This window comes from Neovison vison, chromosome 7 (genome assembly GCF_020171115.1).
Source record: "Neovison vison isolate M4711 chromosome 7, ASM_NN_V1, whole genome shotgun sequence".
Classification (NCBI taxonomy): Eukaryota; Metazoa; Chordata; class Mammalia; order Carnivora; family Mustelidae; genus Neogale; species Neogale vison.
The window spans coordinates 176,615,929-176,641,537 of record NC_058097.1 but is presented as its reverse complement, the minus strand read 5'-3'; the positions used below and the strand labels follow the sequence as shown (position 1 = coordinate 176,641,537).

At 33.2% G+C, this 25,609-nt stretch overlaps 1 protein-coding gene across 1 annotated transcript in view; it reads left to right on the top strand.

The window, feature by feature from the left end:
• The window catches only part of DCDC1 (doublecortin domain containing 1), a 439,829-nt gene that overhangs the window by 87,250 nt on the left and 326,970 nt on the right, over nt 1-25,609 (top strand). The window contains exon 10 of the mRNA XM_044259009.1: nt 9,524-9,690. Within this exon, the coding sequence (XP_044114944.1) occupies nt 9,524-9,690 (167 nt within the window). The remainder of the gene's footprint in view (nt 1-9,523; nt 9,691-25,609) is intronic.

Here is a 25,609-nt window from a genome sequence, read left to right as displayed (position 1 = left end):
TTCTCTTGCCTTGTTTTGGATGCTAAGTGACATATTTCTCTATCACTTTTTGAATATTTTTAGTTTATTTTTATTTGAGAGAGAGAGAGAGCCCACAAATTGGGGGGCAGGAGCAGAGGGAGAAGCAGACTCCCCACTGAGCGGGGAGCCCGACATGGGGCTCCATCCCAGGTCCCTGGGATTATGACCTGTACCAAAGGCAGACACTTGATAGACTGAGCCACCCAGGCACTCACTTTTATTTTTTATTTTCTTTCTTTATTAATTATTTTTATTAACATATAATGTATTATTTGCCCCAGGGGTACGGGTCTGTGAATCATCAGGCTTACACACTTCACAGCACTCACCATATCACATACCCTCCCCGATGTCCATAACCTAACCACCCTCTCCACAAGCACAAAATCAGAACTTTCTCTATCATTTTTAAATAGAAACATCAAAGGAGAGCAATCATGAATTCTAAATAGAAAACCTAAACAGGTTTGCAGACATGTTCTCTTACCTTGTTGCAGATATAACCATTTATCTGGGAAGAGACATACAGATTTAGCAGTAGGTCCTTGCTTAAGAATAATAGATGGTAGCTATAGTCTATTGGGATCTATTTCCCATTGGAATAAATAATAGTGATATGCTGTTTTTAGAGATGTCAAACCCCATGTAGGGAATTTCCCCAAGAGTCTCCCTGTTTACCCCAACAATCTTCCTCTCTGTTCCTTAAATATTTATTTAATATATGAGTTTATTTACTATGTGAGTTACTCCATATGGGTCCTAGTGATTACTGTTTATTTTTCCAAGAGTTCACAAACCATTCATCTCAAAATCTCTTCCAAAACTTTTTAGGAAATTAAGATCAAACTTATGGGTACAATAACTTCTTTATATTTTAAACAAATATTTTATGTATTTATTTGAGAGAGAGAGAGAGCGCACGAGTAAGCGCACAAGCAGGGGAGAGGGACAAAGAGAAACAGACTGTCTGTTAAGTAGGGAGCCTCACATGGGACTCAATCCCAGCACTCCAGGATCATGACCTGAACCAAAGGCAGATGCTTAACTGACTGAGCCACCCAAGCAGCCCTGATTTCTTTAAAATTAACTACATTTGCCCCTTTCCAATCCTTGGGTCCCAGTACTATTTACCTTTATTTCTCATATTTTATAAAATGCAAAACTCAGACCTTTTGCTGAAGAGGGATGCCAAATGCTGGTGATTATGAATCAACCCTTAAATCTCTCTAGGCTTCTTTGGACTATACAAAGGCAGCCAGTTAAAAGCCCTTTTGTGTAGGAAACATGTCTCTCAGGAGAAGTCTTCGATTTCCCTTAAGACTGTGCACCCTGTGACTTTGCCTTGGTTCCAAGGCGCCTTATAGATGTCCCTCAGTGACATCCAGTGACCTCAAGGCATCAGAGTTGGGTTGAACAAAAACAGAAAATAATCACCGATTTAAATTTCTACTATTGATCTATAGAGAATATTAAGAATTTTTAAAAGCTTGATTTTAAAAAAAGAAGGGTTTTTTTGGTGGCAGTTGGAGAACTCCTATTATAATTGGATCACTGTCATCTTTTATTAAATGTATGAATGCCGAATTGTGTGATATTAACATTCACAAAGCAGTCTAATCTGCTCAGAGACACTTTAATATCTGTCATAAATTCCCTTTTGAAGTCTTTAAAACATAGACTCTCTTTTCTATTCATGAAGATATGATCATCTCTTCTAGGTTTCGTTGGGCCAAACTTGCTTCAGTATTTATGTAATGTTTTAGCCAAGTCCTTGTTCTTTCTATCTTCTCCTGGAATTTGTCTTTCTTTCTAGCTTCTGCTTTTTATTTTTTATTCTCAGTCTTTGAACCAGAAATCTTACCCTTACTTTAATGATGTTCCAATGATCCTAGAGGTTTATTATTAAAAACTTAAGTATAATTACCAGTGAAAACAAATAGCTTAATTATTACTGTTTAATCTTTTTAAAACAGAGCTCTCCATGTAAAAGAACATGACTCAGTATAGAGAGGTTTTCTTTCCCATAAAGTTTTCAGAAGAGATGGGATAGTAGACAAACTATGTAAAAATGCTAACTATAGAGGATTCTACTTTTGTGAAATAAAAATTGAGAAATGAATATCAAAAGGGAGCTCTCCATTTTAATTGCTTAAACTATTAAGACCTTTTAGTTTGTCACATTAAAAAGTATAAATTTTTCATATATATAAATTTTTCACAACACATATATATATATCCTAAATAAAATATTTGACTATAATATATTGATCAAGCATTTGCATCTAAGGAGACCAAAACAGCTTTACCCACATTAAATGATACCTAGGGCAGTTTAAATTAGGTTGTGTATGATAAGTATTATATTATTCCTGCTTTCGGACTTAAGAAAAAAAGAAAAAAATTAATAAGAAAAAGGAAAAAGAATCCAGCTACATTTTTTTAGATTTATATTACTTGTTACTTTATAATGTAACAGTAGAATTTTGAAACATTTTGGGGTGCTTAGCTGGAGCATGAGACTCTGGTGAAGACTTTGGTGGAGCATGAGACTCTTGACCTTGGGGTTGTAAGTTTGAGCCCCACTTTGGGTATAGGGATTACTTAAAAATAAAATCTTAAAAAAAAAGGAAATATTTTACAATTAGCTTGGCTTTTGATGTTACTTATACATATAAGTGCTTTGTATATTTGATTTTGTTCCTACGTTTTAGGAAGTTTTCTGTTTCATCTTTTCTTATGGGGTCAAAAGTTAAGTGGTGCCTCAGTTACCACCATTTGGATTAAGCTTTTTTCAATAGTAATAAAAATAAAAAATAATAATGCAAAAAAAGGATCAGTTGTTAAGCAAACAATTATATACTGACATTTCTAAAGGTCTTTAGTTCTAGTTTTTGTTTGTTTTATTTATTAAGTTCCATGTATTGTATTTTCCAAAACTAATTCTAAGATAAGACCTTACATTTTTGTATAGAGCTTTTTAGTTTGAAAAGACAGGCCATGTATATTCAATTACTATGTATTGATATAGGCCATGAGCACATAAAATAGATTAGATAATGTTAATTCTCAGTATTTAAGTAGCCATAAAGTTGTACATGTATCAGTTCAATTATTTTACGTTATTATTAAATACCAAATATTTAAGAGGCCCAAGGAACTGAATTCACAAAACACTTTTATTTTCAAAGACACACACACTATTATTTTTGTTGAGGGGGAAGGCAAGGCACAATAGAATTCCCAGCTTATTTCTACTTGTATAAATCAAGTTATTTAAATAAATGAATTGTGTATGCTGACCTGTTCTACCAATGTGCTACTGGGATGTATGAAAAAAAGATGTGCATGGTGGTGGAAGTAGAAAGAGGCATAAAGCGTATTGGAAAACTACCAAATGTCCCCTGCAAATGGGCCCTATTCAGAATCAGTAAGCGTATGATGAGTGAAGTGGTTTTGAATATCGCCTTTAGATTCCATGCTGTTACAAGGCCAGCCCTGAACATGGCAACTCTTATTTCCACACACAGTACCTCTTCACTCTCAATTTAACCCCAAAATCTGATGAACCCATTACTCCATACTTGATTTCATGGAACAAGGAGTAGATATAGTTACAAATGATCAATCACAAGCCGTGAACCAAAGCAGCAAGGCATTAACAATTCACACCATTTCGGTCCACTTGCTCGAGCAGAAGATGTGCCAGCATATTTAATGCACAGCTACTTCGTTCAGTTTAAGAAAAGACATGACTCAGGATGCATTTTCAAAACAGAGGAGACCTAAGATTTCCTACTTTCTAAGCCCCAATGTCAATGTTCACCCACATATCAGCAATTAAAATAACCAGGTGTTCTGCAAAGGTCACAATGTCTAAATTAAATTTTACTCAGGTAAAAACAATATGACCTATGAAATTCTTCCCCCCAATGCATCCCTATTCTGTTTGATCCTATCATACAAATCAATGTCTCATAGAGCAGTATTATAACACTGTAGACCCCACAGGCAATATGCCGTCAGTTTAATAGGATCTCTGAAAAACTAAAGCAGCTGTGAAAGATTGCTCTAAGTATAGCAATCGTGTACTTGTCATTTTGTTCAGTGGAGGAAAAACCCAAATTTGGGTAGGCATCGGTATTTAAGAAAATGCCTGCTAAATCTTTTCACATAAGTACCTTAGGGACAGTAACATTTGACATATAGCACATAAACAAAAGTACACAGCAGCTGTTAGTTTAGTTTTGTTTGAATAAAAATATACTGATAGAAATCAAGCAATACTGGAGACAGTATGCTTTACCTCATTCAATCTTCCCAGCAGACTATGCTTTTGAGTGGCATCTGCTGGTTGTTCAGGGACCGGGAGCTTTCCAACTATGGATAAAGAGCATTAAAATACACACATACCTTGGCACTAACTCATACTCCCTCCAGGCATACTTCCTGGATGGGAAGTAGTCAAGTCTTAGTATCTTTAAAGAGCTCACTTTGTTTCCTCCAAAAAAGACTTTTTAGGTAAACTTTGTTTAAAAATAAATTCCAACTGAATGGGAGAATTTCCAAATGATGTCCTGCTAAACAATAATTGAGTATCTTTGAGACTGAGATCTGAAACTTGCTGCCAGAGAACATGTAGAAGTTTCTTTATAGGTAATTATGCTCTGGACAGTGTTCTTTTTTCCCCCAGTCTTATGTACTCAGACTGAAATGTGAAGATTACTGTATTATGTAAATTACGACTCAGGATGTTTAAGTGGCATGAATTTTAATTTTTAATTCACAGTAGGTTATTAAAGCCTTTGATTATTTCCAGTGCTTTTTGAAAACATATTAATTAAAAAATCCTCTTTTTAACTTTCCATAGCAGATTCAAACGAGTAAGCAAAGTATCTCTTTTAATGTAAGATGTTACTTTTGGAAAAAGACTTATATTCTCTAGGTATAGAATTTGACAGGCACTCCAGTCTATTTCTACTTGGTAAGTTCCATTAGCTTTGTGGTTTCTTTTTAGGGAGATATTTGCCTCCTTGTCAAAAATTCTTGTACTGCTCCCATCATGAATCCAAATAAGTTCAAACTTCTTATTAGTAATGAAGTGCTTGAAGGCTGAACAGCTTCTTTTTTTATGAATAGCTTTTGAACTTATTGTCTTTGGTGTTCTTAGAGGGTATCACTTTTAGTATTTACAGTTGTTATTTTGACCTTAACCTAGTATTTTTGCTTTGTTACATAGGTTTTATTTTGTGCCTTTTCCTATAGTAGCATGATTTATGACAGGGTAGGATAGAGCACATGTGGCCTTTCCAAGACTTTTTTAAGTACCCACCTCTGGCCTTCTGGCTTGTTAATGCTTCATTGCCAAAATGTATCATTTTCTTTTATAATTTCCTTCTTAGTTTTAAGATCTTTTATAAGGAGAATTAAGACAAAACAGTTGTATATATTCTAAATGTGCTTCAAAATTCTAGCCTATTAATAATTATTAGATTTTGATCAAATTTTCATTTGGTCACAGAAAGTTACAGATTCTAAGTATGCATAGTCTTTGTGCATAAGTTGAACTCATGGTCTTAAAATTTGCCTAAAGGACTGTCTGCGGCTTATCCAAAGTACTTTTAATTTGTCTGGTAGATATTTATTGAGCACTGCTTTTACAAACCAAAAACCACTATGGTCTCAAAACCCTAAAGCATTTGTGATTTACTGGAGGATGGAAATGGGTGTGGAAAAGATAAGAATTAATTCAAATCAGTAAAGGGGAAATAAAATTACAAACAATGCTCTGGGAAGCATAGAAGGGGAACAGCTCCATTCTGTCTGAGTAACATGGGATATTTTGCCACAGAACATAACATTTGATACAAACCTTGAAGGACAAGAATATATTCACAGATGGAAAAAAGGAGAAACAAATGCAAGGAAGTGGAACAGCATGAGTGAGAAAAGTATCTATTGATAGTTATGAATCTGATATAGCCATTACTTTCAATCATAAGATCTGTTTACCCATGATGCTCAATACTAACTCTACCCAGGAAATTACTCCTTTCAGTTAAATGATCTATTTACTCAGCATCCTCAGTCTTCAGTCCAAACGCGTTGAAACTATTGGGTTCATTTTAAGTTACCCTGTAGTCATAACTTGAGAATAAACAAAATGGATAAAAAGCTATTCTCCAGTGGTGATAATGATCCCAGTGGAATGATCACATTTGACTCATCTATGTATATTGATAAATTTAATGAATGAGTAATTTCCAAACCACTTATCTAATAAAAATTTTGAGGCCCTATTTAATGAAAATACTGAAATTACAGAAAAGCAAAGCTCTGGTTGCTATTATGTAAATAAGAGCAAATAGGTAGAACACCTGTAATAAAGGCCTCAAACTTCAGAAGAAATGCTGTGTGTACCTGTGCACACCAGTATTAAAGGAATGTAGAATTATAGGAGCCAGCTAACCTTACTGAGTGAGGCAATATCTCTGAGTAGCAGTTTAAAGGAGAAACTCGTGGTTTATCCATGAAATAATACCCTGGTGTTCATTCACTGGGAAAGAAATTTTTTTTTTCTTTGAGTGACTCTCATGGGCCTTGTTAGCTCATAGCAACATCTAGGTTTATGCTCTTAAAAAGTGTCTATTTTCCTTTCTAAATAATTGCCTTTGGTTTTTGTACATCTTTATGCAATAATCTTTAATGCACTTAGCTTCAGAAACAGAGTAAAAAAGAACTCTACATAAAAGAAAAAGGTTTGTTAAGGACACTATGAATTGTCTTTGGTATAGAACATTACAAATATCCACTAAAATGCTTAAAAAGTAATTCATACTCTTGTTAAAAATCTACGGTTGGGGTTGAAAAGTCAATTGACTTATTTTTAACCAATTATTCTATTATATTTCAAAACTGTCATTTTAAGTCAATCCTTTTTATGGAGAGTTCTCTAATTGTAACTGATTAATAAATTTTATTTTTTAAAATATATTAGACTTATTTATACTTCCTTTCGAAGTATTTAGGGCGTATCATTTTCTTCTGTTTTCTGTACCTTCCTAGTTAGTGGAAACATTGTTTGTTCTTGGAGTGTGCTTTGTCTTCCTTTTCAAGAAGATCATCAAAGTTACTAGTTTGCAGCTCCCAAAAAGAAAAGAGCCTTCTAATCCCTGATTCAGAGGCTAACCTTTATTAGCGCTCTTGTGGTTATAATGAGGACCCTGCTTCCAGCAGGGAGATTCTAGAATACTGAACAGATTATTCAACAAGTTCAGAGCAGATTCTGAGGTCCCTTATAAAACCTGCTTGTGAATACTGCTTTCTTTGCTTTGCTATTTCTGGTTTCCATAGTATTCCTAATTACATAAATCATGTGGAGCATGGGAGCTATTTTCCATCCTATATCAGTTCTGACACTGCTTGCATTTTGATATAATTTGTATTTTTTCCCAAGCTATATATATATATATTTTTCTTAAATTCTTATTTAAGGGGACATAAGCTCTGCAAAAAGTAGAACTTGTATTAGAAGATCTATGAAATCATACCTTGGAATTCCTTGGACTGAAATAAAGAATTTGAAAGTTACTTTGTGGCAAGCAAAGATGAATAAGGTTATAAAACTAGAGAATCTGAGAACGTGTTCTCAGGTTTAAATTCAAGATTAAATCTAGGATGTAGATCATTCAAGTTTATTACCCACTTCCCAATTTACTTTAAATTATTTCAACTTAATAGCTATTTATATAATGCCTTTCCATGTTCAAAAACTGTAATAGGTTCAATGAGTGTACCAAATTAAAAGTTTACAAATTAAAACCCAATACATAGAAATGTATGAATGTTACAGCAGTTAAGTAAAAGCACTGATGATTCTTAAGCTAGTTTTCTTTAGGAAAAATTAAAATCAAGATTGGTTTGTACCATACTTTTTTTAAAGATTGAAGAGTTACAATTCTAAAAATAAGTTTTTTTCTTTTTCTTTCTTTTATAGTATATGTGATCTTATATTTTAAAAAAGTTTGTGGTATTTGTTATGATAAAACTTAGTAGAGAAAAGTAATTGCTCCAGTATAAACATGGTTTTGTTATGAGAATTTTAGTAATTAATTTCTGAGGCTGGATGAATGAATTTCACGCACACATCTAAAGATGTCTAAGTAGTCATTGGGTCATAATTTTCTTTTAACTTTATAGTAGATTCAGAGAAGCTTAAGTTCTATTTCTAACTTTCTTCTTAGTGTTGAATATATTAGAAAGAATTTAAATTATGCTATGGTAGAGAGTTACAGAACTTAGTGCCATAAAATGCATAACTTTTATACTAGGAACAAAATTCAGCAGAATACCAGTAGTAAAGGCCATTTGCATAACTCAGCCGCTCAGCAGCTCAGCTGAACCTAATTGTAATTCAATTTCCAGATTGCTACGCTAGGCCTCTCTGCATAAAATATGCCACATATAACATAACCAATGGCATGGAGCTAGGAGCTATTTTCTTTGCTGGTGATCTATTTAATTTCCTTTCTATTAGAAACATGTATCAGAATCAGGTAGCCAAGCCATATAGTTATTTTGTATGTTTATATTGTGTCGCATGTGTATATTTAAGACCAAGTTAAAAAATGAAATCCTTTCATTTTTCTGGGTTCCCAAATGTGCCTAAGATTTCTTTTTATTTTTCATTTCTGGCATTTCTGAGGGAAATTAAATCTTAAAAAATGTTAGCTAGCTGCCATGTTATTTGAGTATTTTACACTAGAAAGACTTTATAAGCTAATCGTGTGAAAAAGTGTATAAACATGTCTGTCAAGTCCAGTATAGATGTTGCAATACAGGCCAACAAGTAAATATCTTCTAAATGTTTACAAAACGGGTGCTGAAATAACATTCCTAAATCTTTAGCTTATATCTCAAAACTTAAAAACAAAAAGGTGCGATAAAATGCTTGCTTAAGATTCCCTTTATTTTTAAACAGCGGTACCACCCTGTTTTTATGGGTTATTTAAGCAATGGCATGAAAAGACTTGAATAGGATGGCTTATAAAGGTGTGGATTATATTTTATGAATAATTTCCAGATGTGATATTTTAGATATATAGACTCCTCTATGGGAAGCTATATACAGAAACAACATGGATCTTACAATTTTATCAGGACAATGCAAGTAGATTTCAGCAAGGTTGGTTCCAACTCATCTGTGATAAATGAGAAGATAAGGCAATCAGTGCACACCATGACACTCTGTGCAGCTAGTTAGGCACACTTCAGAACTATTCAGGTGTGCTCACAAAGCTTATGAGTCTTGCATGGGGGGTATCTCAATATAAATACATCCTTCATGGTGGCCACTAGTAATGCAGGAATTGCCTCTGTAAGACTTAACCCAGGTCAGATATAAATAATAGATGTTAAGAGTTAGTTCTGGTATTGGGACTGTGTTCCAGGCAGTGCATTTTCAGTTGGGTCAAAAGAATTTATTTTCCCTTATTTTCTTGTATAGTTCCTCTGCTTGAAAAATGCCTGCAAAATTCCATCACACCTTTGCGGGGACCAGTTTGGGTCTCTAAGGGAGAAGGTTTCAGCCCCTCAGGAGCCAAGATGTACATCCAAGGAGTTCTTTTGGCCTTGTACCAACGACTAAAGTCTGCAAAAAAATATTATACTCAGGTGAGTCATCCCTCTTTAAAAATTGCTTTATTATGTGTTTTAAAATGTACTTGGTTGTATAGAGGTGATGATTGGCATTGTGTCATAAAAAAACTGTGACATGTATTTTGTGAACTCAGTGCCCGTTAGGGAGCCAAAATGCTTCTTCTGTAATCTCAAAGCCAGCAATAATGGGGCTAATTGTATCTGTCTTTTGGTATGGGATGTCATATGTCTCATCTTTTCTTGCTGCATACTGTGCAAAGCAAAGGCAACTCCTTATGTGGAATTTCTATAGACAGTCACTTTAAGCAAGAAAATGAATAGCTCCTGAATCATTTGAAGGTTTAAATGCTCAGTCTTTTTTTCTTTTTTTCTTTCTTAGTATGAAATCAGAATTGCTATTGTAGAAGGTGGGCTAAAATGTAAACCAGTCACATTCTGGGAAATGAAATTGTGAATTAACTTCTTGTCAAGACTAACTCACTTCATTTATGCTTATTTAACTTGTATGTTTAGAAAGTAGTCAGGTTAAGTTTGTGTCTTTTAATTTTTAAGTATCCTTTCCATAACTGTGAGATGTGTGTATGTGTAAAGATTTTGATATTTTTATAAGGACATAGAGGGACTTTGATTTATCTTAAAGTGGAACTAAAATTACAAAGCAGAATGATTGATGGCCCTTTATAAAATAAAAACAGTTGCCACATTTTTAGAATCCCCTTTGCACTTGGTCTTAAGAAGTTAAACATATATTTTCCCATGTTAAATAAAGTCTAGGTTTTACATTTCTAACGATGAGGTTCCAATTTAGGACGGGGCTCATTATTTCAGGCCACAGGCCACTGAAAAATGGATATTTTGAAAACATCACGCTATTATTCTCTGTGTGCTGGGGGAGGGGAGAGAGGAATGGGATGTGGTCTCAGTGTTCACACAGCACCTCCTGCTGTCTTTTTGGAAAAGGACAATTTGTATTGATGAGAAGAAATTCTTGAACTAAGGTGTCCAGAACTAGCAAGAAATATCTTCCCATGAGAAACTTTTATTCTCAAAATGTGATTATTTCCTTAGTTAATTAATCTCAGTGGATCCATAAGTGGGATTAATAATTATCGTAGATAAGGCTACTTATAATAATAAATATGAAAAATAAAAATTCAAACTTATTTTTAAATTTTTTTTACCCAGTATTGTATATAAAAACTGGTATAAATATTATAAAATTTATTATTATTTTTGAGAAATTATTCAAATTGAAATATTAGTTAACTTTTAAGATACAAGGGTATTATAAAATAGATGACCAATTTAATTATAATCATTTATTTGGTATTAAATTGTTTGATTCTACTTATTAGACAGTTAAAAATTTTTTGATGTTTAAAAAAGAGTTCATTCTCCAGGACAAGAAAAGCACTGTTTAAATCAAATCTTAAAAAACTTAAACATTTTAAAAATTTTATTAAAAGTGAGGATGTTAGAGATAAGAAACTGCTCAGAAAGTAATTAAGGCTTGTTTTTTATTCCATTGTCCTAAACATGTAAAATTGAGCAGTTGAACTAGATTGAAGAGTTCTGTATATTGTGAAAACAGAAAGTATTTCAAGAGCGACTGCTTTGATTTTAAAGGTTTTTTTAGAACTCAGAATTGATGAAAAGTACATTTGAGCAAAATATGAACAAAAATTAACATTTTTAGCATCTTTGAAGTTGTGTATATCACCCACACTATGCCAGATTTGGGAATGTTTAAAAACCTAGGCTCTTTGCCATTCCTAACTAAACCTTTTACTTTTGCTAAATTGTAATAACATACATTTGCACTCAACAGTTTTAATATGATACTTGTTTAGGTTTATTTAAAATATAAAAATGAAGAAAAAGAAATAGAAATTTACCTGTTATGCATTTCCATGCAAATTTCTATTTCTTTTAGATATGCTCAATTCTATGTATTCTTGAGTCTCTTTTGTATTGTTATATCATGATTTCATTTAAAATTATTTGCAATGTTTAGAAAAGTCACTGTAGCTGTACCATTGTCAGGTCATCAGTAGCTAAGTGTTAAGCCTGGCAATTATTTTAACATGAGTAGGACTTCTTAGCAAATATCCTTCTTAGCACTAATGAACTTTATTTGAACTGCATTTACTTCATTTGACCTTAGAGATAGGCTTTTCTATTTAGTTTTATATAAGATCATGTTGAGGAATCAGGTAAAATGGAGATGGGTAATGATTCCTATTTCCTTAACAAATCTAAGCTTATAAATTATAGAATTAGATGAACTCTTGATATTATTTCCATTGATTTCACTTCTGAGATTATATATAAAAACACTAATATTGTTTTGCTGGGATTTGTCAAAGAAAATTTCTTTCAATCTTTAAATTGGATGTCTTGCGATTCCCAAAGGGCATTTCTTTTAAATAAACTGATAAAATACCACTAAAAGGAAAGTCAGAACTACTAGTTTTATGTTTATAGACTTACTCATTTTTCAATTTCTAACTCTAACTTGGCTATTATAGCATGCAACCAAATTAAGCCCACTACATTAGTGTGGTCTTAAATGTATACTGATTCATGTATATAAAATGAGATATTATATTTAGGACAGCATAAAGTTACTTAGTCTTACATTTATCACATTGATTTCCTTAAAAGTGAAACATCTTAGAAATTGCTCAGAGCTAAGCAGAATCTATTTAATTGGTAATCTTTGAAGTAGCATAAACGCATTCCTATGAAATTCAGTTAACACTTTCAGCGACAGGGACTGTTCCATCTCATTAGCATTCTTGTTAAGTAGTGGTGCTGTTGGTGGGGGTGTTGAAGTAGGAATGCCATTGTGTCGAGTTCCAGTGTTTGGGGACAAACACTGCTGTGGAAGGAACGTGTGAAAAGGCCACAGTCCTGTCAGTGAATGAGGAAGGCTGTGCTTTCTGTGTGCTTCAAGCAGGGAAGCTGTCATTCATAGGCCTAACATGGCTAAACAGAGGCCAAAACACAAGCCTGCACTACCTTTTAAAATGATATTAGTGATTTTTAAACATGATCGTCTTTATGTATGATCCTACATAGAGCTTTTCGTTGCTGTCAGTAAACAAAATCTATGTCAGTCTCTTCAGAAACACTGTAGAGATACATAAAAGTCCATGGAACTGTGCCAGGAGGCTCTACAAATAATGATTTGGAATGACTGATCTTAAGTACGATCGTGATCTTTAGGAAATGTCTATTGCTGGAAATGTCTTCTCAATTTTGATACTTCTTTGAATTTTTTTCCTCCAGCCAACAAAACTCCTGTATACGTTTAAATAATGAGTGCATTGCAGTCTTCTTTGAAAATAGTTTCTAAAAGAACTCATAAACATACAGCTTTAATCATTTAAAGTGGTTCACAGGATGGTTTAACAGTTGTTATTGATTGCATAGCCATTTTTTAAATTCAAAGAGAAACAAAGGAGATGAGTGTCTAACTGTAATATCTTAACAACCACCATCTTAATTATGAAGAATATCATAGTCTCTGTGAAATTTAAGATATGAAAAAATATGAAGGAAATTTTTAATTTTATTCCTAACTTTCAGCACTTTGGAAAGAAATGATCATCTTGGAAATTTAGTTTTAGCTTGTTGATTACTTAAAACAAGAAATAAGAAAAATACACCCAAATATTTCTTGAACTCTTGGAGTACTTTCTAAACTTAAAAACAAAACAAAACAAAAAAAAAACCCAGACAATTTTACTTATGTCTGAAGCTGCAGGGAAGTGTTTTATTTCTGTAATTTTAATTTCGAAATATGTACTTGGGCTGTTTGTAATAGACCCTTACTTAATGAAGTTTGTTGAAAACTATAATTTTCTGCCCGAGTGATTCAAGTTTTTTTGGTATATAGTTCTTTTTATTTATTAATTTAAGTAAGGTACTTTTTAAAAATGCTATTATCTGCTACTTCTAAATGTTCTATATTTGATGTGTTGGGTTTAAGAATCTCAGATACTAAATCTCTATTTCAAAAATTAGGTTTCATTTTTTAAACTAGAATTGCACTATGACTTTATTGTACTATAACTTTATGTAATTAGGTGAGGAAATGAACTTCCAACTTCAGCATGTATTGGTTTTGCAGTTTAAAACTGAAATGTATTTTATTATTACATTGAACTAATCTTTATGTAAGCTCTAGATTTTAAAAATTTTTTCTAAGTTAATGTTGGTTCACTTTATCCACGCTCTTAATAAGTTTGATACTTAGATAGCAAACCAATAATAATAATAATATAGTTTTATCAGAAAAGATTCAGTTCAAAGTATGCTTGAATTACATTTAGTGCTGACAGAATATGTCACTTGCAAAAAGTATTCTTAAAGGAATATTAATATTTTAATTTTCCATAAAAGAAGTATTGGAAGTTTATTTTTATATCTTATATATTAAGTCAAAGTCATTTATGAGTCTTAACACAATTAAAGAAGTAACTATTTCTATTTCATTTTTTATATATACTTTATTTTTGATAAGCCAGCTACTTTTCCTCCCCACTTTATTGAGATATAATTGACATATTACACTATGTAAGTTTAAGGTGTATAACATGATGCTTGGATACACTTAAATATTATAAAATGTTTACCATAATAGGGTTAGTTAATACCTCTATCATCTCACATAATTGTCATTTCTCTTTTGTGGTGAGAACATTGAAGATCTATTCTCTTAACAAATTTCAAGTATGTAATATAGTATTGTTAACTGTACTCACTTTCTGTACATTAGATCCCCAGATATATATACATTAAAAAATTGTGCTATTTCCTTGATTTAACCTTCATGAGGTAATACCCAAAATAGTTCAGTTTTGAACTTGATGTCTTTTGAAAGCTTGGAACGAAATTTATAACATATAAATATAACTTACTATTAAACACATTAAAATTGTGTTGCAGATATTTCAAGTAGTTTGAAAACTACTTCTGAAGGTTCTGATAGGTAATGTTTTAGAATTTTATGTTGCTTGTAGATTTGAATGATGGATGATTTTTTTTCTTTCCCTGAAACCAAGCTGCATTCTAGTTACTTGAAGTATTTTAAGAACCTTAAACTTGTGTCTTTTTCTAAGTGTCATGCTTTGAGCAGGCCTAACATCAGTTAAATGAAGTGAAAATTGCATTCTTGTCTTGATAGAGATGAAAATGGATTTCTGGTCATGAAATAGATGTAGTTGTCACTTTTTAAAAAAGGTGTCAGCAGTTTGCTTCAGTGAGTAAGGTGCCAATTCAGTATGGCAGTAAACTTGTGATCTGAGCAATCAATAAAATGCTTCAATAACTTCTGCTTCATTACACTTATAATAAGAGGCTATAGATCCATGGCACATAAAATGTTGATAAAGAGGATATGTGGGGACTGACTGTGACAATTTTCTTGAAAGTACAGTAAGTGCAATATTGCCATCTAGAGTTTGTGCATAGGTAATTATTACAGAGAGGGACAAAATCACGATGGGATAAAACAGGAAATGATATTGAAATACTGTTTATTTTCCATCATTTATCCATGACACATTTATTGTCATGGAACATTTCATTTGACTTGTCATAAAGCTGTTTAGGTCAGGAGAAAAACTTTCCAATCTGTATTTTTCTCTAATTCTCTTAGAATTATACTACCAAATGTCAAATATGCGTCTCTGGCTCAAATTTGAACTTTTTACCATGAAAACTATTTATTAAATAACTCACTTTCAAAAAATGATTATACTTAGAGGTTTTCCTTTTTTCTGGTAATTCAGTTATATAAAAACAGAGCTTTATGGACATCTCATTTGGGTATCTTTCAATTCAAAATATTATCTTAATTAATATTAAATATCCCTTCAAGAAATAAACACCAAATAAGAGCTTTTACTTAAAAAATGGTATTTTGAAATGATTATATAGGGAGATAGACTTCCCTGCTTATGTGATTATGAACATTTTAATGAAGAGTAAGTTCCATTTGGAGATTGAAAATATGTCTTCATCTTCAAATCACTAAAACACTTTAATCATCTAAAAACACTTCAAAAAGTATGTTATCACTTTTTTGATTAATTAAAAGATTTTTTAACTTTTTACTAATTTTTTAATGAATTACTATGGAAAATACATTTCAAACGAAGCATTACTGAGCTTTTTCTCCCTCTGAACTTGTGACTGAAAATGCAAATTGCAAAATAGAAAATTTTTAAAAGTCTGCATTTACTGCATTTCTTAACATAAAGTAAACTTAATATGGATATAGATGAGTTACTAAAGAAAGTTAATCTGGAAAGATTATTACCTTTATTCTTCCATTTATGTATTTTCCAATTTGTATAGATAGCTTTTATAAGCTCATAGACCTCAGCCTTCAGATTTTCCTGAGAATGATAATTTGGCATTAATGTAATAATGCATTTTTCCCTAATATCACACTGGTTAGATAATTTTTGTTTTCATACATCTAGGTATGAATTCTTTCTATAATTTTAAAAAGTGGAAATGGTTCAACATTAATTTATTTTCCTTTTTGGATCTCAGTTTTATTTTTAAACATCCTAATATTATATTTTCTTTACTTACATTTAATTTAAGATGAGGGGCTCTTATTTTGAAATTTTTAATCATACAGAGTGGAAAATGTTGCATTTTAAAACCTCCAAAGAAGTATAAAATTGTTCTGGTAAAGTAAGTGAAAGTAGGCCTGACAAATTTTCTTTAAATTACTCAACCACCTACAGGTATTATTGCCTATGACTCTTTTGAAATGAGAATAAATTTTATAGAGTTACAGCAGCAAAGTGAAAGAGTGTGTTTGATAGATTCCCTGAACAGTTTCAACACCCACAGGTATTATTTGTAAGAAAACAATCATGCCGAGTCTTCAGCTGGTTAGAGAGGGCACAGCATTCTATCTTCACCTGACATCCTATCTGTTCCGTCAACATCCTGGGCCCCCTGCCTGCTGCCCCCTCCTCCCAGAACAATAACGCTCACTGAGATGTTTGTGTGAATGGACAAGAATATGAAATTTTCTTTTTCCCTTGGAGAACTAAAGCAGTATTGAAGGCATATTCCTAGGGGGAGGAAAACCAACTGTCTTGAGGATTGACTAGCATTTTCTATTTTCTATTCAAATTGATCAGTGTTGTCAGTGATTGTTAGTTAAGATCTTTGATTATTAAGTCTGACTACTGATTGATGAAAGGGAGATTCTTAGAGTTAATGTTTTAGAAATCGTTGGCTTGCTTTATTTTATTAAGAGGCATATAGTGGTTTCCTCTCACCTGTTGTTGTTCATAGCATTAGCTTGAATAAATGTTAAATAAAACAATAAATTGCTGATTTTAAATATTATAACTCATTATTTGCCAATATTTCATATATATAACAAAGATGCAAAGAATTATAACATTAATTTATCACTGTCTTCAAATTTTTTCAAAGTAATTATGTCAGAAAATCAATTTTACATAATTTCCAAAAAACAACCAGCATCCAGTTACATTTTTAAAAGATTTCAAGTTCCTAAATAAAGCGAATTATATACATGGATAAAAGATATGCAAAGAATCTACTTATTAATACTTCCCATTCACTGGGAAGTAATTATTGAATGTTTCAGAAAAGAGAATGATGGCATAAGTAAAAGGTACTGGACAGATCTTAGTCTTCAGCCTCGGCAAGCCACAAGTGACTTACATCTTCTAGAGCTGTACTGCCCAATACACTGTTAAAATCCCTTGTGGTTCTTCAGTTTAAATTAATTATAATTAAATAAAATAAAAGAACTTAATTCCTCGGTCTCACTGTCCACATTTCAAGTGCTTAATAGCCACATCATCATTGAAAATTCTACGGGATAGTGCTGTTCTAATAGAAAAAAATTTAGTCTGGATACCCTAGTTATACTTCTGACATTTAATTTTACATTCAGTGACTAACAAAATAAAGAGTCTCTTTTAGTATCTGGGTTTAAATCGGTGTTGGGTAGATAAGGTACTCTGGTCTTCATAAAACAAAATTCTATATATATATATTACATAAAATATATATTATATATATGACATATATATGACATATATATATATCCACGTAAGTCACATAAGTCATTAGTCGTAAGTGACATAAGTCACAACCCATTGGCCATCTAACCACCAAATGGATACCTATAGGACTTTCAGTGTATATCACTATATGGAATAAATAAATAAACTATATGGAATGGTGTCTTTAGGGACCATGATTGTTGTAGTCACTGAATTAACCTTACCTTGTTTGGTGAAAAAAGATTTCCCCACTCTGTGAAAATAAGATTAGAGGGACAAAGAAGATGAAGTGTTGAATAGTCCTTTATGTGTTGTTCCATTTGTGTATTAACCAGGGTTGATGATACAGCAGAACCATCCAAGACCTTGCCCTTGGAAAGTTTCCATTCTTGTTATGTACATAGAACAGAGGCTCATGAAACTCTTAGGAAACACGCTTATCAATATGTAGTTAAGTAGTAAAAATATGTATGGGGTATAGATTCTATGTTGTAGGGGAACTTAAGTAAAAAAGATTATTAAAAATAGAATGAAAGCATTTCAAGGTTGAAGTAAAATTTAGAGGCGATCTAATCCAGTCCTCTCAATTTACAGATAATGAGAGTGACAACAACAATAATAATTGCCTCATTGCATTGTTATAAGAATTAAATAGTTAATGTATATAAAATTCTTAACATAGTACCTGAGACATAGTAAGTGGTCAGTAGGTTGTAGCTATCATCATCATCTTTGTTATTAATTTTTTTCAACTTCATTGAGGTCTAACTGATAAAATTATAAGATATTTAAAGTGTACATCATGATGATTCGACAGAAGTTTACACTGTAAAAAGATTCCTACTATTTAGATAATTAATGCATATATTACCTCATATATTTACATATATTTTTTTGATGAGAACATTTAAGTTCTACTCTTTTAGCAAAAGTTCAATGATATGATACAATATTACCATCCATAATCATGTCATACCTTAGATCCTTGGACTTCATTCATCTTATAGCTGAAAGTTTGTACTCTCTTACCAACCTCTTCCTATGTTCCACACTTGCAGTCCCTAGGAACCATTTTTTCCACTCTGTTTCTATGAGTTTGACATTTTTTTGATTCTGCATATAAGTGATACCTTTGTTATTAATATAATAGATAAGTCAGTTGAGATACTTGTCTAAGATGAGACAGCAGGGCGAGGTTATAAAGGGACTGAGCTCGTCTTTGCTATTAGAGTAGGCAAGGTATGCTTTATTAACTGAAGTATGAGGAGGGCTTTTAAAAAAGAGATTTATATAGGCCATGGTATCAAGTTAGGAGTGAGTAAGACTTATTTTCAAGCAAGTTATACTTAACACAAAAAAGGTTATTGGTGATTTTTGCAAGATGATGAAACCTTAGAGTGAACAGGGTTAAGGAAAGAATTGCTGCTGAGGAAATAAGGGCAGTGGGTTTCGGTGAGACATCTCATAGGTTGAGAGTGTCTCCTATTTTTTTTTTTTTGAGGGTTACAGTACGAGAATGAAGAAATGTCAAAAGAGGATTTAAAAACCATGAGAGACTATGGACTCTGAAAAACAATCTGAGGGTTTGGAAGGGGCGGGGGGGTGGGAGGTCGGGGTACCAGTTGGTGGGTATTATAGAGGGCACGGATTGCATGGAGCAGTGGGTGTGGTGCAAAAATAATAAATACTGTTATGCTGAAAATAAATAAAAAATAAATTAAACAAAACAAAACAAAACCCCACTGGATATATTTTGTATGATTACACTTAAGATTAACTCAGTATAACCCCCTATGATGTGTGTTCTATTTTTTATGATTAATTACAAAAAATTTTTTTAAGACTTTATTTATTTATTTGACAGAGATCACAAGTAGGCAGAGAAGCAGGCAGAGAGAGAGGAAGGGAAGCATGCTCCCTGCTGAGCAGAGTGCCAGATGTGGGGCTCCATCCCAGGACCCTGAGATCATGACCTGAGCCAAAGGCAGAGGCTTTAACCCACTGAGCCACCCAGGTGCCCTGATAATTACAAAATTTATAAAAATATTAATTCATAACCCATATAGGGCACATGGTCTGGTAATGGGACAAATATTTTATAACTATCCTTTTTGGTCAGTTCTGTCACGCTATCTTTTTGGCTGTATGTATAACTTTACTTGGAAGTAAGGAAAATGGCTAAATTTGTGGCCCATTTTGAATGTGAGACTGAGGCTAATGGCTTTCTTCAACCTCAGAATTGGAGCATCCGAGATCCTGAAGTTGTTGAGGAAATAACGGCAGTGGGTTTCGGTGAGACATCTCATAGGTTGAGAGTGTCTCCTATTTTTTTTTTTTTTTGAGGGTTACAGTATGAGAATGAAGAAATGTCAAAAGAGGATTTAAAAACCATGAGAGACTGATATAGGGATATAAGGATAGGGAATGAAAGTCACAGAATTTGAAAAACATATGTTGGAGTTTACTCTAGGAAAGAGATACATGTATCAAGTAAGCAAATTTACACAAACACCATACAAGATATGTAAAGAAGCATTTTAAAATTTTTGTCTAAATCTGATTTGACTTTTCACAGAAGGTGCCATTCATAGTACTAGGGAAAGTAAAAACTAAATTTGATTAAGGCCAAATTTAACCAATCTTTTAGGTAACACAGCATTTTGGATAAAGACGCTTAGATGCTCATGTTTCTGCCCTCTGTGTTTCCTCCAAGAAGGCATCTGGATTTATAGGGGGAAGAGGAGGTTAAGTCAACTGGAGTAGTTCCTCTGCAGATACACAAAAAGAAAGAGAAGTTTTTTTGTTTTTTTAGATTTTATGTAGGTATTTGAGAGAGAGTGAGAGAAGGGGGGAGAAGTGGAGGGAGAAGGAGAAGCAGACCCCCTGCTGAGCAGAAAGCCTGCCATGGGGCTCAAACCAAAGGCAGACGCTTAACTAACTGCGCCATCCAGGCGCCCCAAGATGAGTAGTTTGTTTATTTACTTATTTATTTAAACATATAATGTATTTTTATCCAAGATGAGTAGTTTTAAGGAATAAATGACTAGATTCTTAACTTCCAAGTGTACTTTTTACTAAAGTTATTCTGTCTGTGAATGTGCCTGCAGTGGAGGTATATGCCGCTTCTCGTTTCCCATCTTCTATTCTTCTTAGGCAAAGCATATGTCTCTCTCATCTCAAATCTACTGCAGTGCTTCACCCTAGAATAGAAAATCCTGTAGGACATCAGACAAAGGGACACTTTGAAATATTGGTGCCATAAACTTTTTGCAGAAGCGCTGGACCTTTCCTTCTTGTTTTTTAGGTGTTTCTGTTAAGAAAGAGATGGGATAGAAATAAGCTGAGGAGAAAAGGCAACATGTGAACTTTCTGATTAAGAGCTTTTCCATATATTTTGAAAAATAGATGATGGTTGATATAAAATTTTACTGATACTTAATCTCACTGGATAGATTTAAAAGAAAAATGTAACTTTTTAATTTCGTAATGCTCATATTTATAGTATGCCAGAAAAGACATCCTTTGCAACTGTCTTTAAGCTAGCAATAAAATATTTCCAATGGCATCTTAGAATGTTAGTAGGCATTTCTAAGTGAGGGGTACATACTTTTCTGAACTTTTTTGGATAGTACGTGAGTGGAATATTTCAGAGTCTTCATGATGCCAGGAAGGCAAAGTAGTTTGACCTTGTAGTTTCCAACTGCTGAGGTATCACCGGTCTTGTTTCTGAAATTTACAGCTGATGTAACTCTTGATCTGCTTTCTGCTTGGTCAGGAGTGCTCCCTGGAAGTTCTTGCATTAGTTTGGCTCTCACTGAGTTTCTGCCACGTTCTTCATCTTGCCCATGGCCTAACCAGGTCACACTAACAGCCTCTGCAGTGCAGTCAGTGTAGGCATTTGGGCCCTTAAATATTGTGGCACTTCTGGCCTACAACTTTGATACCTTTTAGGTACCCAGTGGCCATGTGAGAATTTGTAGGTCTTATCCATTCCTCAATGAAAAATGACTCAAGAAAGCCAGGCGATGCCCCTCTTTCAGCCTCCTCCATACTATTCCACTGCATTTATACTTTGTGGCTGCATCCCTCTCACTTTTGCCGAAGACTGGTGAAAGGGCACAGCCTCAATAGAGTCATCTCGCAGAATATAAACTGAGAGTCCAGAGGGAAGCCCTTTGCCCTTAGACTTCTCAACTTAGAGCTAACACACCTCCTCCTCTCTAGAGTGGGAGACAGTAGATCAAACCTCAGTTCTCCCTCCACACACTGTACACATCCACCCATCCCACACCACCTCTTTCTCATTTTTCCTGCAGTCCCTTGAGATGAGAAGAGGTAAAATTTGAGCTTTTTACCACTTATGCATTGGTAGTTTTTGAACATCTTTGATTGAAATCCATAGTAAAAAATACATTTCCTATCATAATTCACAGCAGAAAAAATACACTTTATGTTACAATTCAGTATTATATACATACCTCTCCACATATGCATATAAAACAAAAATTTTCCAAAATAGGATTTAACCTTGCTACATGTCAGGCCCTATTAAAGTGTGGTGTGGACCCACTAAATTGATTTCACAGCCCATTGACATATTGTGTAAGGGCTGTATTTCATCCTGTACATCCTTAACATGGCTTTTATAATTCAAAAATTTCTTCAATATTCTATTATTAAAATTATCAAACATACAGAAATTTTACAGTGAACATACATGTACCTACCACCTAGAATCTAGAATTAACATTTTACTAAGTTTGCTTTATCAAATGGTGTTCATCTGTCCATCTTTCCATCCATCACATCATTTTTTGATGCATTTTCAAAGTAAGTTTCAGACATCATACACATTTTTTTTCTTTGCTCCTCTACCTCTTCCTCCTCCTTCCTCCTCTTTTACAAGCTGGCATATGTTGTGATCATTTTGTACTTGGGATATACTCTGTTGTTAGGTATTTTGAATACTACTATGAAGCAGAGGTAGAATAGAAACAGCAAGCTGTGAGCAGAACTAAAGCCACAGGCTTGCTGGGCTCCTGGTTGGAAGTAATCTGTGGTGCCTAACTGAAGAATACTGTGTGAAGGCAGGGACAGGAATTTGCAATCCTTCCAGTGCCAATCTTGGTGTAGCTCAGGAAAGCTGGCTGAAAAAATTTGCAGACTTACTGACAGCACTAATGGATTTATAGAGAACTCTGGACCTATTGAGTAAAGGGGAAGTGCAAAGGTACAGTTCAATTTCTGAAAACTGACCCAGCCACCTACTGATTCTGTGACCAGATTTGTACTATCCATAATAACTTCAGATAGCAGACACACCAAACAAGTTTTTAGGACTCGAGTATTACTTAAGGAGACTTAAGAAAGGTTAAACTCCAGTAAGAAAAAGAAGTGAACTCACAAGGAAGGTGATAGATTCAAGAAACAATGGTGATGATGTAAGTTGATAAACTATGTTGGTTAACTATTTTGAGTATAAAAGGTTTTTGTTGTTTGTTTTGTTGTTGTTGTTGCTTGTAAGATAACATCCATCAGAGACATTCCAAATTAAGGAGTTCAAAATGTGTTCTGGAATCAACAAAATGGTTTAAGTTACCTAAGAATAAACCCAACAAAAGATATATAAAACTTCAATGAAAAATATCTATAAAACATTTTCAGATACAAAATATGGAATGAACAAGCAGAAATATATTAAGTTCTAAGTAAGAAGTCTGAATCTCATAAGGATATAAATTCTCCCTTATATTAATCGATAGTGAAATTCCACTCAGAATCCAACCAGATTGTCCATGAAACTTGGTAAATTTGAGAAAGCTAAGAACGAATAATTGCTACCACAATTTTGAAGAACTGTTATATCAGTAATGAGGAATTATTAGAAAGTCAAAATCATTATGGTAGTATTCATTATTGTGATATTAATGCATAGATAGATAGGCAAATCAATGGGAATGAATAAAATGTACAGAAAAAAATCCATGTCATATTTGAAATATGAGAGAGATGGCCTTATAAATTATGAAGAAAGAATAGATAATTTGATAAATATTACTGAACATCTCTACTCATTTAGGTTATTTTGTATGTCAAATACTTTGTCAACTACTGTTGTTCTTCTGCAGTTATTGACATTTTCATAAACATATTTTGTTGGCTAATACAGTGAATTACATTGGTTTTTTCTTTCTTTTTTCTTTTTTAAAAAATTTTTTTAGAGAGAGAGAGAGTGGGGTGGGGAGGGTCAGAGGGAAAAGGAGAGAGAATTTTTTTTTTCCAATTTATTTATTTTCAGAAAAACAGTATTCATTATTTTTTCACCACACCCAGTGCTCCATGCAAGCCGTGCCCTCTATAATACCCACCACCTGGTACCCCAACCTCCCACCCCCCCGCCACTTCAAACCCCTCAGATTGTTTTTCAGAGTCCATAGTCTCTCATGGTTCACCTCCCAAGGAGAGAGAATCTTAAGCAGAGTCCATGCCCAGCGTGGAGCCTGACACATGTCTCAGTCTCATGACCCTGGGATCCTGACCTGAGCTGAAAACACTGTGGGGCACCTGAGTGTCTCAGGCCACTTAACCAACTGAGCCACTGAGACGCCCCACGGGGATTCATTTTTAAATGTTAAACTAAATTCACTTTCCTGAGATAAATCCTACTTGATTGTGAGGTATTATCCTCTTTATATACATAATTTAAACTGATTTATTAAAATGCTATTAATGATTTTTTTGTCTATGAGCATAAGTGGTATTGACCCATAGTTTCTTTTTCTTTTGTTCTCTTTGTTTGGTTTTAGTATTAATGTAATGCTGGTCTCATAAAATGAGTTGGGAAGTATTTTTTTCCTCTTCTGTTTTCCAAGTTGGTTTACTACCTATATTATTTCTTAAGTGTTTGATAAAATTTATCAGTAAAGCCACCTGGATCTGGAATTTTCTTTGTTGAGAAGGTTGTTAATTAGTAATTAAATTTCTTTATTAGAAATATATCTATTTAGGTAATTAATTCTTTTTTTAAAGATAATTAATTCTTTTTAATTGGCCTTTAATAGTTTAGTAGTTTTTGAAAGAATTTATCTATTTAATTTAAATTGCCAAAGTTTTGACATAAATGTGTCCAGAATATTCTATTATCACTCAAGCAAAGTCTGTAGACCTTGCTTTTTGATTTTTTGTATTGGTAATTTCTATTCTTTCATTTTTTCTTAAGTGACTGGGTAGAAGTTTATTAATTTTATTGATATTTTCCAAGAAACAACTTTTAATTTAAATGATTTTCTATTTTTTGGTCTGTGTTTATTTCATTGATGTTTTTTCTTTATTGATTCTTTTTTTCTGCTTACACAGAGCCTAATTGATTTTTTTTTTTTAGTTTATAAGTTAGAAGCCTAGATTATTGTTTTTAGACCTTTCTTCTTTTCTAATACAAACATTCTAATGCTATAAAATTTCCCTCAAAACCCTGCTTTAGTTATGTACCATGTTTTCATTTCTAGTCAGTTCAATAGATTTAAGAGTTTTTTTTGTGTGATTTCCTAATCTGTTATTTACAAATGTGTTAAAAATTTACAATTATTTGGGAGATATCCATATATCTTCTGTTACTGATTTCTAGTTTATTTCCATTGTGGTCAGAAAGCATACTTTGTATAATTTTAATTTTTTTATAAGATATTTATTTGACAGAGAGAGAGAGATCACAAGTAGGCAGAGAGGCAGGCAGAGAGGGAGAGGGGAAGCAGGCTCCCTGCTGAGTAGAGAGCACAATGTGGGGCTTGATCCCAGGACCCTGAGATCATGACCTCAGCTGAAGGCAGAAGCTTAACCCACTGAACCACCCAGGTGCCCCT